The sequence below is a fragment of the Miniopterus schreibersii genome (assembly GCF_964146895.1).
Source record: "Miniopterus schreibersii genome assembly, chromosome: 11".
NCBI lineage: Eukaryota > Metazoa > Chordata > Mammalia > Chiroptera > Miniopteridae > Miniopterus > Miniopterus schreibersii.
This window is the reverse complement of record NC_138111.1, coordinates 30,386,630-30,404,342: the sequence shown is the minus strand read 5'-3', so window position 1 is coordinate 30,404,342 and position 17,713 is coordinate 30,386,630. Positions and strand designations below refer to the sequence as shown.

The 17,713-nt window shown below is 41.5% G+C and overlaps 1 protein-coding gene across 4 annotated transcripts in view; it reads left to right on the top strand.

The window, feature by feature from the left end:
- NTRK2 (neurotrophic receptor tyrosine kinase 2) overlaps positions 1-12,564 on the top strand; it is a 288,783-nt gene extending 276,219 nt beyond the window's left edge. For all 4 annotated transcript variants that reach the window (XM_081151280.1, XM_081151278.1, XM_081151279.1 and 1 more), the window contains 2 exons: positions 8,818-8,976; positions 9,836-12,564. In XM_081151280.1, the coding sequence (XP_081007406.1) occupies positions 8,818-8,976; positions 9,836-10,021 (345 nt within the window). In that variant the 3' untranslated portion in view covers positions 10,022-12,564. The remainder of the gene's footprint in view (positions 1-8,817; positions 8,977-9,835) is intronic.
- The last annotated feature ends 5,149 nt before the right edge of the window (positions 12,565-17,713 follow it).

The window sequence follows — 17,713 nt, the reverse complement described above, 5'->3', positions numbered from 1 at the left end:
TGCACTCATGTGGACACAGGCATCAGTTTCTATGACAAAGTGAACTGGGCGACAAGAGGACCTATTTCATTTTTAACTGGCTCTGGTGTATGAAGTCCTCATGTCAGGCTAATGGTGGAATGCACATTCTGGCAGGGTCTTCAGTGTTAACTAAGAAGCTGAGGTTAATGGTGGGACAGATATGTGGTGTCCACCCAGAAACCTGATCTCTCCACTTACTGGACATAATGCGCCCAGGGCAGCAGTAATCACAGTAATCCCAGCTGGCATGGAGAGTGCTTCCCCCACCCCCCACCCCACTCTGTTGACAATTCATTGATTTCTTCCTTTTCTAAAAGCTAGCAGGAATACCAGCCTTTTTGAATTATTTCCATAGAAACAATTTCATTTTGGAATTTTTGAACCAGCATCATGCAATCACCTTAACATAGACAATGACGTGAACATATATATATATATATATATATATATATATATATATATATATATATATATATATTGCCCCTGCTCTTCTGGTGGCCTTTGCTCAGCACCATGTCAGTCCCTATGGCTTTTCCACATGAAAGGATGCAATGCTCTGGTCTCAAATGCTAAAGAGTCAGATGGTCTCTTGGGTTAAAAACCATAATGCACAGGAGGTCATAAAAAAGCTCAGTAATATTGAACATTAAAAAATGGCTTCTTGATGAAATGTATGCCATTGGAATGTACAAATTCGCATTGCTGAGTGATGTATAAGTACCATCATCACACACCAGTCAGCGTGCTTTATTAGATCTTTCCAAAGGCTTAGCCTCTCATTGATCATTCAGAAAACTCCCCATCAAGGTTGATAAGAGTGAGTGGGGTGGGGTGGGGTGGGGTGGGGAGAGGTCCTCAGAAGAAAGGGGAGGACATGCTGTTACCGTAGAAGTTCACTCTATTGTTAAAATGAAGACTCCTTGCTTCTGGATCCCAATGTGATTCTTAAACATCAGTGTGATTGCAGTTTCATGCTTTACTGAGAGAAGGCTTATTTGCTCCTGATTAGAGCAAATAAAATAAGGTGAAACTATAATCACTTCTAAATCTGGGACTCTTTGGCTCTTTAAATTGTATATAGTGCACAAGCAAGGGACAATAGGACCCATGAGGTATGTCACTTGAGGTGACATGGAGTCCAAGAAGCCCTTCTCCCTTTCTTTACACATCACTAAAGAGTTCCAGGGTCGGTTCACTCTCCCTAAGCTACCCCCATGGAAACTGGGGTTGAGTTGGGGGGTCAGGTAAAAACTAAGATTGTCTAAGTTTTACACTGGAAATGAGTTGAATCTGGGGGCTGCTGTGGAACAACAGCAGGTTTAAGTGATTTGCTAAGCTCTAGAATTAGTTGATAATAGAAAAACCATCAAGAGTCACCCAGGAAGGGAAGAGAGTGGTGGGGTGAGCCTTCACTTTTGGGACAGGAAGATGCTAACAGAAGACTACAGAATGGCATTCTGGACCAGAATTGTACAACTGTCTGTTTTTGGTCCTCCAAGTGCATTGGGATAAAAAAGGAAGCATTAGACTGAATGTTTGTGTACCCATCACCACCACCAAAATGTATATCTTGAAACCCTATCTCCAAGTGTCTCTGTATTTGGAGATGGGACCTCTAAGGAAGTAATCGAGGGTAACTAAAGTCATAGGATGGGGCCCCAATCCAATAGGGTTAGTGTTCTTATGAGAAGAGAAGCCCGAAGCTCTCTCTCTGCACATACATACAAGTTTCACGGGGCCATCTGGAAGCCAGGAAGAGAGCTCTCACCAGAAACCAAACTGCTAGAACCTTGAACATAGACTTCAAGCTAATGTGAGAAAATAAATGTCTGTTGTTTTAGCCACCAAGTCTATGCTATTTCATAATGGCAGCCCAAGCAGACTCATGTAGAAAGCCTTTCCTCCCATCCCTGAATCTGACTCCATGTCACACTTGAGGCAGAATGGATCTATTTGTAGATCTGGGTCCTGCTGTAGATTCTAGCACTTCTTAGCTATGTGGTCTTGGGTAGGTCACTTTGCCTTTGGGCCTGGAGATTCCTCATCTCTTAAATTGGGATAAAAGAATATGGGTGACTTACCCCATAAGATTATTGCAAACTCAAATACTTAGCATAACAACAATATAATTTATACACTTATTATATATTGAGCAGCAGTTTAAGAGCTTTATTTTTAAGTCAGGTTTATTGAGTTATAATATACATATAGTAAAATTCACCTTTTTAGTGTACATTTATGAGTTTTGGCAAACAGAGTTTTTAAACTGCCACCACAATGAAGACTTAGAACATTGCCACCACTTCACAAAATTCCCTCATGCTCCAGTAGGGCAAGTCCCTTTGCCTCACCACCAATTCCTAGCTCCTGTCAACCATAGGTTTTCTAAACCTATAATTTTGCCTTATCAAGAATGTCATATAAATAGCATGACACAATGTCACCACAGAGCTTTTCTAATATCAACTCATTTAACCTTCACAAGGTTAAAGGTGGGTACAATTTTTATAGAATAAATAAATGTGAAAAATAGTATTAAAAAGCAAAGAAAAGTATTGTACAAACACGAGGTATTATTATTATAGTTATTTTTATTAATTATTATTTCATGGTAGAATAAAGATAGAATTCTCAATATAAATTTTGTATTGAATTTGTCTCATCTGTTCACCTAGAATCCAAGGGTCAGGAGACAGCGATGTTAGCTCTGTGACCTTTCCCTTCCAAACATGATTTTTTGCCCTGTTCTGGCAGGATAGAGATTTAATTGTGGGGGGAATAAGATTTGCAGAAATATTGTTAGTAATAAGGTCCAACACACCCTCTCTTTGACTAATCCCAAAACACTTGGCTTGAAGTTACTAAGTTGTAAGCCTCCTGTTATGACCATATGATTGATAATGATCAGATTCTATGGTAAAAGATAACTAAAGATTTTCTTAGGCTACAAGTAACAGCAATTTCAAGTGTAGTGATAATCAGTTCCCACTGTACGAGAGAGGGTGATCAGGATGTCACCAACACTTCTCCTGACTCAACTTGATCTGCGTTCATTCTAGGCAAGGCCGGAAGGGCTGACTTTGTCCCAGTGAAGTATCCCTGGGTTCAGTAGCCACAGGCCACAAACGCACCTCATCACTCTTTATAACTGCAGAATTCTGATCTTCCTGGATGTGGTCAGAAAGCGCCCACAGTCTGACCACAGTGGTTCCAGTTTCTCCAGGGAGAATATTTTGCATAAATTGTTTCTCCCTCCTTTTTTTAACTTCATGCTACAAATGCAACACAATAAATAAGTAAGTAAGGTCCAGCAATTCCATAAAGTTTACAGCTTTCATGAATCGTTAAGGAACATATCAAGAGAAGCTGCTGAAATAAAGCAACCGAGTGAAGGTACAGGAGGAGGTCTAGGAGACTCTTCAATATTTAATGATGCCAAAAGCCTCTGACAGCTTATCCTCTCTTAATGGGGCTTGCCCTTTGGCCTGCATATTTCTAAGGGAGTAAAATGTTTGGCTTCCAAACAAGTTATCACTCACTCACTCACGGAGTAAATACCACAAGCTGAAAGTGGCCTCCCAGGCATCGTTGGTTTTGCTAGTTGAGTTTAGAAGGTCCCAGATTAGCATTACTCACTTTATATCACAGTGGTTTCAAAGCCAGCTAGGCATTTACTTTGAATCTATAGAAAGGCTCCAGCTTGCCATTGTGTCTTTCATAAACAGAGGGAGATGAGGCGTCGCCATGGAGGAATAAGGGGTTGTAGTGGGGATACTCATGATCATTTGGAGAGGTAAGAAAGGAATCAGGCAAGACATGCAACATTGGTATTTGAAATGAGATTGGAACTAAGCTTGTCACCTCTTTTGTCATCTCCAAATGCACCTGGAAAATGAGTTGTGCATTCCTCACTAACTTGTACCAGGGGGAAAGATGCTTTGCATATTTGTCAAAAATGAGAAAGAGCCTAGGTCCTCAGCATGAATAGTGGTGAGATACAGAGCTGTCTTCAATACTACTGGTCATCAATTCATAGCTACACTTCCTCAGCAAGGTCCTTGATTTCTCTAAATCCTAGTTTTCCAATGTAGAAAAATAAATCATATTGCTTGTTAAGTGACAGGGAAATTTTCACCATTTACACCTTTATGACCAAAAGTATGTACCCAAAAAGTATTTCTTGGGTAAGAAATAAATATTGCAGTTGAAGTGATTAGCTGTGATTTAAAAATAATGAAATCATTGATTTCTAATACAGGACAGTTTTTCCAAGGGCCTTTTAGTATTCTCTCCAGGAATTATTTTGCTAAATACTTTTCAACCAGGTAGATTTAAAGGATGCTCAGGCTCAGGTATTTTAACTAGAACAAAGTTATTATATTTGTGTTTAACTGGATCATCCTATACATATCACCATCAAAATTGTGAGGAGTCATGGAAATCACTTGAAGAGCTAAATGAACAGTTCTTTCCTTGATATGTTTTTAAAACAGAACTCATTTTCTGTAATTTGATTTATTTCAGTCGCTGTAGGATTCCTTTTTGGCCATGGCCCTGAGACATTGCTCTGGTTAGCTTTGCTGGTTTCACCATATTGCAATGATCAACAGCCGTGATGGTCGGTCAGTCCTTTTCTTTTCCATGGTTTAACTTTCTTCTTAAGCCTTTGACCTTGTTATCCAGCCTCCTAAGACATGACATGCTAGTCACCACCTGTAGAGCAATACTCCCTTCCTTCATGCATTATGACATCCTTTTAGACTTTATTCCCAGACTCAGTATTTCAAGTCTGCACCATAGACCCCCCGTCTACTCTACAGGTGGCAAACTGAAGAGTGGTATTTCTCATACAACTTAGCTTTTATACTCCATCTGAACCCCGGTATTTTCATTAAGAAATTACAAATTTCATTGAATGGTTTTTATTTGTAGTGTCAAATAGGTGAGCCAGTTTCCATCCATTTAATCTAAGGCTTGGTGCTATCAAGAGCTTAGAGAGGTTATTGGAGGATGGGTGGGAAGGCAGCGAGCACTGATCTCCTTGAAAACACACTTTGAGATTTCCTTCCCAAATTATCAGTACTCACAAGAAACCCACTAAAAGACATGGTATGCTTACCAGCTATCTCCCTCATATCCTGTGAGACATAACTGATTAACATCCACCTTTCTTGAGGCATGTGATCTGTTAGCAAAAAGAGGGAGTGCCTGGCCTACAATGTTACCAGAGCTGTACGATGGGGCACTCGGCTTCCTGGTACTTAGAAAAGGCACTGAGCTGTAGCAGGAACGGAGTTCTTTGAAATGGTGGAACCTGGGCTTGCCTTTAAGACCTTCAGGAAGTAGTTAGAAAGGAAAGGAGATCAAATCTTCCAACAGACTTGAGTAGGTTAGGCCTGGGTAAGGAGCCACAACTAAGCTTGCTGGCTGAACACACAGGGCATGTGTTGAAGATTGCAGAAGCTGGAAATACAGAGTGGCCCATTAGAAGGAGTGCAAGATGTGCAGTGGGAGGCATTATGTGTGTGGCTCCAAGAAAGCTACTTAACTCTTTGAACTTTTGGGTCATTGTAATATGATGGCAAGCCAATGTCTACCCAAAAGGGTAACTATTGGGTTCAAATGAGAACTGAGTGGAAATTCTCTGTAAAGCTGAGGTCCTAAATGTTGATGAATGATCATGGTGGTGACGTGGTGGTAGGTAATGCCAGCACTAGAACCCCAGTCTCTGGGGTTGAGGAAAATAAAAATTTCAAGTCCAAGCCCAGCCGGCATGGTTCAGCGGTTGAGAATTGACCTATGATCTAAGAAATCTGGGTTGGATTCCTGGTTGGGGCACATGCCCAGGTTGCGGGTTCTATCCTCAGCAGGGGCGTCCAGGAGGCAGCTGATCAATGTCTCTCAGCATTTATGTTTCTTATCTCTCTCTCTCTCCCTTCCTCTCTCTGAAATCAATAAAAACTTTTTTTTTTTTTTTTTTTTTTAAATTGCAAGTCCACATCAACTCCTAGCTAACTGGATTTCCCATCTTGATGAGTTCAGTCTGGTGAGTTTTGTGAAGGGCATTGGCTTGACACACTAGACTGCCGGAGGGTCTCTTCAGGCACCGCAGCATATCCGGCAGTCAAAACAACAGTTCTGACTCCCAGCGTCATATTTGTGAGCGCATTCCATGTCACAAATATTTAAGCAAGGGTGTGAGGGCAAATTGCCAAGTAGCACAATACAAAACAAATGTCTCATTGTGTTTGTTGCTGCACAGTATGTGGTTTTGTGAGGTTCCCCAAACCATCCAGTGATTGTGACTGAAATGTGACGGTAATTTGCAATGACGGTGACTTTTTTTTGGTCTACTTTTGTGACATACTCTAAAATCCTGAGAAAGGGCTGCACAAGAAATGTTCAAAAATGTTCTAAATGGGTTTAGAAAACTTGTGAACCCTGTCTGAACTTTTATTAGATTCTCCCACACTCACCCGTTTGACATCGGAACAAGGAAAGCATTATTTATAACAGCATGTGTGAAATCCCAGAAGGGATTCTTGAAAGAATTAAAGTGAAAAATCTGTCCAAGCATAAAATAAATGATCAGATGGGAAAACATGTAAATCAAAATTTGAAACCTTGTTTTTTCTCCTTTAAAGGAAACAGGAGCTTTTTCTTTGGTCATTAGCAATACAGGACAGAAAACCTGAGAGAGTAGGTGCTGTAGTCCCAGGAGCCCCAGAGCACTTGTCATTGTGCTGAGGAGTATGGCAGAGATGTATGTGTTGACTCTCCTCAATGTCTCCAGAATGGCTGCTTCCTATTTGCCTGTGACTACTGTCACTGCGGGGTTGAGGGGTTGAAGTCAGGCAGTAAAATCACAGAGAAGGAGGCAATACCTTGAAAGTATCTGGTGCACTGAAATTTATATTGTCTGCTTAAGTATTAACCTCACTATAATTCTAGAATGTATTCATTGTTACCCACATTTTATATTTGGAGAAATTAGGGCACAGAGAGGTTTGACAGCTAGTCAAGCTACCTAACTAAGAAATGGCACACTGGAGTGTGCCCTGGACCCCAGCGTTTCTAATGTCAGGAATTGAGTGTTGTCCATGGCATTGCAGCTGGGAATCCACAAGGACTAGGGAAAGCCTGGAATCTCACTAGATTAATGCATCCTAGAGTGTGTTCTTAGCTGTCCAGTTCTATGAGATGCATGTAAATGGTTCTCCATCTCTCTCCCTCTCCCCTGCAAACACATCTTAGTTTACCACCAGCATCCTCTCTGGCTGGTCGGTGCTGTGTTACACAGGTTGTGTTTTGAGTATCGACTCTGACGGTGAGTAGTGTCATCACCTTCAGGCCTGTCCAGGCAGCTTCATAAGAGAAATCTGTGCTCATTGAACAGTGACTACTGTCACTGAGGGGTTGAGGGGCAAGTGAGAGAATCAAAAGCTGATTGAAGGCAACTCCCCTCTACTTAGCGTAGGAGCTTTCGGTGTATTCAAAGCTGAGCAGTAAAGATATGGGGACACCCTAACCCTGAGCCAGCAAGTTATGTTCCTACCTTTCAGATCTGGAGTCATTGAACCGAGAAGAATGGAAAACAAAAGGAAATACCCTCCTCCCTTCACATTTGTGCTTTCTTTGATGCTAAGAGCATTATTTGAAATCACCAAGCATATTAGGCATCTCTGACCCTCTCAGCTCCTTGGGCTCCAGAGTTGAGCAGCATTTTTCAGGCACTGAGTCCATTTCCTTCTTTTAATGAGTCAGAAATGGATATTGAGAATGATAATTGGGCAGAAACTATATGTGGTATTAGTCTCAGAACCCAGGGGCTGAGCATTGTCAGTGAGGTCTGATTCCTGGTGTCTGTGAGCTCACCTGTGGCCCTGGTGGCAGGCCTGGCATTTGGGCTGGTTGTGTTGGGGTTTACCTACATGAAAAGTGGGACCTACCACCCACACGGCTACTGTCCAGACAACCCTGATAGGCTACAAACCTGAAAGTGGAATGCTTCACTTTTCTCCAGGAAGTAGGAAAGCATGAACCAGTCTCCTTTGTCAAAGTTCTCTTTGCTGTGCTAATGCTCTTGCCATCTAACGCCTCAGCCTCCATGTTTTCACTAAAACGAGCTTTTTCAAAACCATAGTTACTTATTTATTTTTATAAATAAGCTCAGTTGCAAGTGCCCTGTCATAGAGAAAAGTCCTGATCTCAGAGCCCAAAGACCCTACTTCTTTGTGTCTATAGCAGCCTGAACCTCCATTGCCTCAGCTGTACAATGGGAATTGCCTTGTTCATCCCTGGTTTGTGGGGAATGCGTTCAAAGCAGCACTGTGTGCTCATCCTAATCCCTTAAACTGGAAGGCAGCTCTGGCCTTGCTAAGGAAGTAGCGTCATTTGGGGGGTCATTTTGGAATGAAGAGCCCCCTATGTGTTATCTTTGTCAAAGTTACCTTCTTAATTAGAAGACTGAGTCATCCTCAAACCAGAAAATGTGTGTGTTTTATCCAAATAAACATCCACCCAACCATCAGCTCTGCTCCAATCCAGTTTTGAGAGAGAACTGCAAATAATATGAAAAAAGTTTGTTAACCATTCTTTGCCCTCTGTTCCTGGTGCTTGAAATGATAAAGAAATCGTATTTACCATATGTGTTTATAAATAATTAAAATCAATATATGCAAATAAAGGAAAAGAAGAAAAATGTTCCCCACACCTCCCTTCCACACCTTGTCCTCTGATGGTGGGAACTTGCTTTGGGGGTGACTCAGGCCTCCTTGTTCACCCCTTTTCCACCAGGTCGGAGGCCACACGATGTTGCCCATTCGCTGGATGCCTCCGGAGAGCATCATGTACAGGAAGTTCACCACAGAAAGTGATGTCTGGAGCCTGGGGGTCGTGTTGTGGGAGATCTTCACGTATGGCAAACAGCCCTGGTACCAGCTGTCCAACAACGAGGTGCGCGGTGGGTGAGACACTCCCGATGGGCTAACTCCAAGAGGCGCCCCTCGGCGAGAAGTTAGGACACAATCTGATGTGGCTTTGTTGGGTGCAGCACCTCTCAGATGGCCTGCTGTGTATCTAAGTGCGAGGCTGAAGTACAGTCACTCTCAAAATGTAAGAGTTCTAGAGAAAGAAATGCACAGTATTTGCTGACACACTTGGCATCCTCTGGTGATGGGACTGAGGGATCACTCACTGTGTGCTGCTCATCCAGCAAATGAATAGCAGATGTGACATTCCAACACCCTTGGAGTCCAGCTAGTTTTTGTGTATTATTCCAATAAGGTTTCAAGAGTCTTTCCTTTTTGCACATTTCACTAGACCATGCACTTCTCATGTAAACTCAAGCATTTTGTTTTCCTATTCTAATCCTTTTGCAACTATGTCTGCATTTGAGGCATAGCTTCTTGGTCAGGCACCTCACATCTTCTTCAGGCCCAAGTCTGTCTTTTACCCAAATTCCTTACCCAAAATGACCACTCTATAGCCTCAGTCCCTCATCAGTCAGAACCCTGACACGAAGGTGACCTAGGTTCCATCTCAAGCCAGTAAAACTAAAACACACTGGAATTTTAGTGAGGTTTGGAATAATTCCATACAGATAAGTTACATCTCCCATAGTTTGATGAAAGCAGTGTGCTTGAAAAATGGATGTCATCCAATTAAACACGATATTCCAATCTATAACAATTGCTCTCTTCTTTCTGAAAAAAGTAAACACTGAATGGATTTCTTTAAAGCAACCCTCTCTTTGCGCTGATATTTATCTGTATTGCTTTTCCTCCTGTCTGATCCTATCTTTGATCCCGTCCAGGTGATAGAATGCATCACTCAGGGCCGCGTCCTGCAGCGACCTCGAACATGCCCCCAGGAGGTCTACGAGTTGATGCTGGGATGCTGGCAGCGAGAGCCCCACATGAGGAAGAACATCAAGGGCATCCACACTCTCCTTCAGAACTTGGCCAAGGCATCTCCGGTCTATCTGGATATTCTGGGCTAGGGCTCTTTCCCCCAGACCGATCCTTCCCAAAGCACCTCCTCAGACGGGCCGAGAGGATGAGCGTCTTTTAACTGCTGCTGGATGCCATCAATCTGCTGTTCTCTACTCCGACAGTATTAACAACAGAGACACCAAGAAGCTTTCAGAGGGAAGCAACGTGTGCTTGTCCATCCGCAGACACAGTATGGACTTCTTTTTGGCATTCTCTCTTTCTCTCTTTCCATCTCCCTTGGTTTGTTCCCCGGTTTCTTTTTCGTTTTGGGTTTTTTCTTTTCCGTCTTCCCCGCTCCACAGTCCTCGCCCTTTCGTTTTCAGTCGATCTGGCTTCTGCATTACTCTTAACTCCGCATAGACAAAGGCCTTAACAAACCTAATTTGTTATATCAGCAGACGCTCCAGTTTGCCCACCACGACTAACAATGCCTTGTTGTATTCCTGCCTTTGATGTGGATGAAAAAAAGGGAAAACAAATATTTGACTCAAACTTTGTCACTTCTGCTGTACAGACATGGAGAGTTCCTATGGATTCACCTCTAGTTATTTATTATTACTGTTCTTATTGTTTTGGGATGGCTTAAGCCTGGGTATGAAACAAGAAAACTTGTGTTCAATCTGGGGAGGACTTTAATTATGGGAAGTTAAAACCAGAGAGAAAGAAGATTTATTATGAACCGCAATATGGGAGGAACAAAGACAACCATGGGGATCAGCGGGCATCAGTCCCTACTTAGGAAAATCCCAGCAACTGTTAGCTGGGCGGAATGTATTCAGCACCTTCCCTTGAGGACCTTTCTGAGGAGTAAAAAGACTGTTGAACTCTGTGGCATGGACTATTCACTTCTACTCTAGAGTGTAGTAGAGAGAAATGGTGGCTCCGTGAGACACGAGATGGCACCTCACACGCTCAGTCTTGTCTTTGTAGGTCGCGGTAACAGCACTGGTTTGTTTCTCCAAGTGTTACCCAATGATCCTTTGTCAAGTTCTGTTGAAAGTAGGTGGTTTCTTGTCCAGAGATCATTTCAGGGCCAGGTAGGAAAGCCAAGGACTTGGGAAAGATAGGACAAGCTATACATTGGGAGGCAAGCTTCTCTTATATTGAACTTTTCAGACAGCACTTCCCTCCTACCCTACCTGCCACCCACCTGTCCTTTCAACTGTGCAAGCAAAATTGTGCATGGTCTTCGTCGATTAATACCTTGTGTGCAGAAACTACTGCTCCAGACATCGTGCCCCTGATAGGTAGAGCAGATTTATAAAAGGTTTAACTTATGTAATGAGAGGAAGCTAATGGAGTTCATTAGCCGAGTATGAATGTCTCTGGGCCGTAGGGGGTGATGGGTTTCAATAAATATGGACCCTGAAGCCTGGATGTCCTCATGCACATCGGACCCACTATGAGACTGTGGGACTGTGGGAAGGGCAACGTCAGTCCCCGAGGGGAAGGAAGCCTCATCTCTGGGTCATCGTATACATTGGTGATAGGTGTACGCAGGCCAAGTCCTTGCTGTGGGCTCCGGTTGGGAGAGTGGTTTCATTCCAAGTGTACTCCACTGTCAGTATGCTGTTTTGTTTTTTTCACTCCATTAAAAGAAGTAAAATAAAAAATTAGGCACAGCATGCCAATGGGAGGCTATGCCCAGACCAAGCTTCGGAGGTGTGCTTCTGGGCACAGTTGCAGGTTTTGTGAAACGAGGTTGTAAATTTAAATAGAAATTTACAGTGATTTGGATGATCAGTTACACCAAGGAAGAAAAATACTTCTGTTCCTCGAGAAAACTTGCTACCCTCTGTGAGGGGAATTTTGTTAATTTGACATCTTTATAACACGAGCCAGATTGAAAGAGAGTGGTTTTAATTCATCTGAAGTCATTTTATTTCATATTTGTTTCTGAAGGTGCAATTGCTCTGTTTAGGTTTTGCTTGTGCCCTTAATTACTGGAGCACCTTATTTTCCATTATAGGGTTTGAAAGCCAGTTCTCAAAAAAAAAAAAAAAAAAAAAAAAAAAAATGTCGATTCACAGAGAACAAAAGGAAATCCATTAGCATCTGCAGTCAAGTGAAAGGGGTCGGACAAGACAAACCTTGCAGTCTCTTCAAGTTCAGAGCTGGCCTGAGACCTGGAAGTTGAGTTGTTTGTTCTCTTTGTCAGTGAAAAAAAAAAAAAAACCCTCCAGAACACACATAATAATATAATGAAAGCCATATCTCCATGATATATACTTGCACGTATATGTCCTATTAAGGACCCATGGTACTGTTAAAACACTGTGGCACTCTGTGAAACAGTAAAAAGGGGCAGATTTGTACAAAACTTTTCTAGATTCCATCAGCGATGACCTGAAACCTGCGCAGGTTTGCATTCTGCGGGACTGGGGGAAGAAGCTGCAACTTATTTGTTTTATTTTAACAGAGAGCAAAGAGGCAATACTCTAAAGGATCAAATTCAAGAAGGGCTGTGCAGTTCTAGAGCAAGGATTTGTTTAAGGCAAATGAGAAGATGGGAGCATTCCATTCCATTCCAGTGTTGTTTTCCTTTGAAGAGAAAAAGCAAAAAAAAAAACAAACAAAAAAAACCACACCTCTCTCACCTTTTGACAAGTCCCTCAAGGTCTTGAAATGAAAGGTTCTATGCAAGTGCAAAGCTTTGTAGTTATTTATATTGCTGATTATTATTTTTTTCCTCTGTTGTCTCAAGAGTATGTACTGATTTCAGCGACGTCTTACATTGAAAGAATACCAGATTGCTTTTAAAGTAGCTGAATGAACTGCAGAATATCTTCGAATGTTCCACACTGGTCCTCCACAACCCCCTCTTCTCATGCTCTTCTAAGTTTTAGAAAAGGAGCAGCCTTGCTCGAAAATGTGGCCTGCCATCAAATTCATGAAAAACTACAACAAGAACAGTGACAAACCTAATTCACCAGCCCAAACTCTGACAGTCATTTCCATTAATAAATTGTTTCATAGTTTTCCAAACAGTTTTCACATATGTTAGCAAATTAGCCCCTTCCCCCTTTTTTTTTTTTTATAGGTGAGGAAATTGAGACTTGGGGAAGTTAAATGGCATGCTAGACATCTCCAGACTGGCTTCTGGCACCACTGGGACTGAATCTAAATGTTCTGACTCTGAAATTCATGATTCAGTCCACTAGAGACTCCAACCCAGGAAAGAAAGAACGCTAACAAATTCACGAAGCAGGATATGAAGTTAGAGGGACAAAATGAAACACGTGTGATGAGAAGCAGCCGAGATACCATGATATATAATCGTGCTCATAGCTCCAGCTAAATCCTCGTACACTGAACCAATGTCATAGTCAGGCTTATTTAGACAATCTTTTAAACTATGCTGTAAAGGATTATATCGGAATTCATATTAGACATCTGTTCCCATCAGCGCTACCTGTGGTATGTTCATATATTTATATGTGTTATAAATACTTGATTTATACATAGACAAACACACATACCTAGTGTGTTTGTGCGCTTATGTATAAATTTATAGTCACACAGTAATAGAGATAATTATAAGTAGGGTGCAGTATGAATAATTTGCTTAAAATCTGCTAAATAACCAAAACTTGTTACCGTCATGTTGCTGTTAGTGCTTCCATTCTCCATGTGGGTAGGACTACACCGCACCTCTCAACTCTGAGCAGTACTGCATGGGTGGAAGGCCGAGCTTAAGATAATGTGCTTCCCAAAATAACTGACTCAAAGCCATCCCCCTACACTGAGTCCTTTCTCTGGCTCCTTGCAAAGGAAAATGGGAACTGAACTAGATCTCCTTATGTGAAGGTCCAGGAAAGGAAAATGGATTTTTTTTTTCATCGTTTTTGCACATTTCTATTATGCTCATCTTGTCCCACTATGACCGCTTTATACTTGTGTTCAGAATTGAAGCATTTCAGAAGAGAGCGGGAATGTTGGGAGTCCAGTGTCTCAAAGGCCAATGGGGAGAAGTCCAAGACCCCACAGCAAGGGGAGCAACTCTGAGGAATCCCCGCACCCAGGTGGGAATGCAAGCAGCAACATGTGCAAGGCTGTCCTTTGCAAAGAGCCAGGACGAAAGGAGCCCCTGATCAGGAATAGACTTTTCTTTTTACCCTTTCTTTTTGCAAACTGGACCTTCTATAATGCCAACAGCATTAAATTGTATATCTAATTAGATAAATGACTACATACACACGCACACCCTCAGTTCTCTTACTCTCTCTCTCTTTTTCTTCATTCCAATGGAGAACTTTTATTTCCAACGTTGAGCTTTGGTTTGGCCCTCCATCACTGTTACAGAAAATTTCATGAGAGGGATCGGCTGGTGATCCAGCTCCTCAGATGGCTAAATGAGCAGTTAAAGCAATTTCTTTAGGATGTGTCATTGCGGAATGCAGAGACTCCCAGGTTGTAATAGTAAATGTTATTCTAAGGAATTAGAGGTGGGCAGGATTAGTAGTTAAATACGACAGCACATGAAGGGTATTTTCTTGTCCTCAAGGCTAGAATGAATCACTGCTTCTCGAATCAAAGGTTATTCAATATCTTTAGGTTCTGAATTTTTTCCCTTTCTCTTACTTTTACATTTATTTATTTATTTATTTATTTATTTATTTTGCTCCATTTATCACAAACACAAAGCAAAGCAAAAAATTATATATATGTATATGTGTTGCAGGCAAAACACTGTGAATTTCACAACAGCAACCAAGCAACTATTTTGCCATCTTACCATACGTCTCAGGAGACGAAGTGGGAAAACATGGGATGTCATTTTTTCAGTCTATGCATTCTAGGCCAGGTCTGCATTTGTTTTATTTCTTTGGTCTGTGCATTCATAAAAATGATCCTGAGTGAAGACTGGCTGAATGTCGAACCTACTGGAGCAAGCGTAATAAAAGCTGCTAATAGTCACGTGTTTGAACTGGAAAATAAAAATTGGAGAACATAAAATGCACTGTAAAGACCTACATCTCACAGCTTGTATATCTTACTATTGCTTTAAAAATGTATAAAACCGCTGGACACATTTTAAATGCAAGGTCTTTGAATTAAGTGTGGATTTTAAATATGTAATCTCTTGACAAATGACCAAATTATGGTAAAATATTGCTCCCTGCCTTCATTGATCATTACCTGTCACTTACAAATCTGCCTAGAGATGTGGACACTCTCTGCATTTGCTTCTGTACATGGAGAGATGTTTGTATATATCCAGGCCATACACACACCACACACACACACACACACACACACACACACACACACACACATTTCGATATCTCTCTGAAGATATATTGCCCCTTAAATTGTGACCTGGTATTTGGAACTCTTTATTTGCTTTATTTTCTTTTTAATGTGATGTCTCTGTGCTGATAATTACTGGTTCCTGTTTTGCAATCTGTTTTGAGGTCCATTGCTTTACTAAGACCCACTGCATCTTGGCTGATTTCAAAGTGACACCAGAATACCAGTGTTTAAAAATAAAAAGTTTTGTTTGTAAATCATGTGACCAGCTTCTCTCAACCTGACATGGAAAGTCTCTTGTACTACAGTGTATTTAATAAAAATGATGTCTTACAATAAATAACATCCTCCAAAAGAGAGACTAAAAATGACATGATTACTTTAAAAATGTATAGAACTTTTATAGGCATGATGTGCCCTTTGTCTTGTCTGTCTGTCTGTCTGTCTTTTAGATATGACCACAGTAGATGACTGAAGTGTTCATTAGTTGAAGGTAATGAGAGTAAATAGCCTTCAGTACAAATTCCTTGACTGATCCCTCCATAACCTGACACTTTTGACTTATATCTTGGAAAACTAGAACATCACTGTCCAATAGAACTTTCTGCAATGATATAGTCTATCTGCACTGCCCAATATGGTAGCTACTGGCCACATGTGGCTAGTTGGTACTTGAAATGTGGCCAGTATGACTGAAGAACTGAATTTTATATTTTATTTAATTTCAATTTACATCTAAGTAGCCACTTGTGGCTTCTGGCTATCACGTCAGACAACAAGGAGTGCTGGAATCACCATCATTTCTAAGAGATGATGTTGGGTTTCGTGGCATTCTAGGGTTGGGCCAGCATTGAGAATCAGAATAACCCATGAGCCGAAGTAGCAAAATTAAACATGCCACAGTCCCGTGGTCTCTCTGCTAGCCAGGGTTTCCAAAATCATAAAGGTGAAAGAGGGCAAAACAAGGATGTTTCAACTGGGGTCTTTTCACCCGTCTCTTCCTCGTCTTCAGGGTGCTCCCCCGCACTTCTGCTACTCAGTATTGCACAGTCACATTTCCCAGCATCTGGCCTCTTCCCCTGGACAGCTGAGAGACACAGAGGACATCTTAGCACCATTCTTGGTGTAGGCATCAGGAACATAAGATTTGGCAGTGAACTGTCCCAAAATCAAACTCCTTAGGAACTTTGCCTCATGAACCCTATACCCCCTCAGTGGTGCAGATATGTTTTCCTTGAATTAAAAAAATATATGACCAAGTTCAAGCTCATCAGGGACTTGGAGAACTCAAAGCTGTGTAAAGGGGGAAAATAACTTACCCAAAAATCCAGATAGGACCATGTGTCCCTGTGGGATCAAAGTATATATCCCACTCAAAGAAACGGTGAATTAAAGACAAAAGTTCAACCATGGATGGTTTGACCAGCCAACCCGGTTGGGACTATTAAAGATCCAAACTTGTTCTAGACTACCTTTTATATTCCTGTTGGTACAATTACAATGTTATCAGCTTAAATTCCAAATTACTGAAGTTTTCTTAAGTCCTTGACTGTTTCTGTAGACCCCATCTCCCTTCCTCTCAAATATACTCCTTTTGTTCACACTTAAGGATGTCTGAAATCTTAGATGAGAACAACACTTCTGAAGAATTGTGATTAGGAACCTCATTAAAATTGGTATCCTAACCCTTACAACAAATTGACTAATATCACAAATGCTCACTGTATGCCAAGGTGTTATGTGTGTGTTAGCTTCCTGTGGCTGCTGTAACAAATTACCACAAGTTGGGTGGCTCGAAATAACAGAATTTTATTCTCTCATAGTTCTGGAGGCAACAAATCTAAATCAAAGTGTTGGCAAAGCCACACTTTCTGTGGAGACTCAGAGAGGACTTGTTCCTTACCTGTTCCAGCCTCTGGTGACTCCAGATGTTGTTTGCTTGTAGCCACATCATTTTAATCTCTGCCGCCTCCTCTTCTTCCTGTGTCTTCTCCCGTGTGTCCGTTTTCTAATGATACATGTGATTGTATTTAGGGTCTATGCAGATAACCCAGGATAAGCTCCTCCTGTCAAGATCCTTCATTTTTTGCCTTATAAAATCACATTCACACTGTCCAAGGATTACTATGTGGGCATACCTTTTGGAAACCACCATTCAACCCACTACGGTAGGCTAACTCACCCAACTCTTAAATCAACTCTGGGAGGTAGGTACTATTCTCCCCAGTTTACAGATGAGAAAGCTGAGGTACTGAGAGTTAAGGAATTTACCAAAAAGTTAGGTCAAAAGAAATTGACCAGTAAATACGTGCTTACTCTTTGCCAGGGATCAGAAGTCATTTAATCATCAAAACAGGGGAGGTACTTAAGTGGTTCCCCTCCAGGCAACAGGCAGAAATGCAAGCAGCTGGCTGACATTGTGAGGCCCTATCAGTGGGATTTGGGCTTAT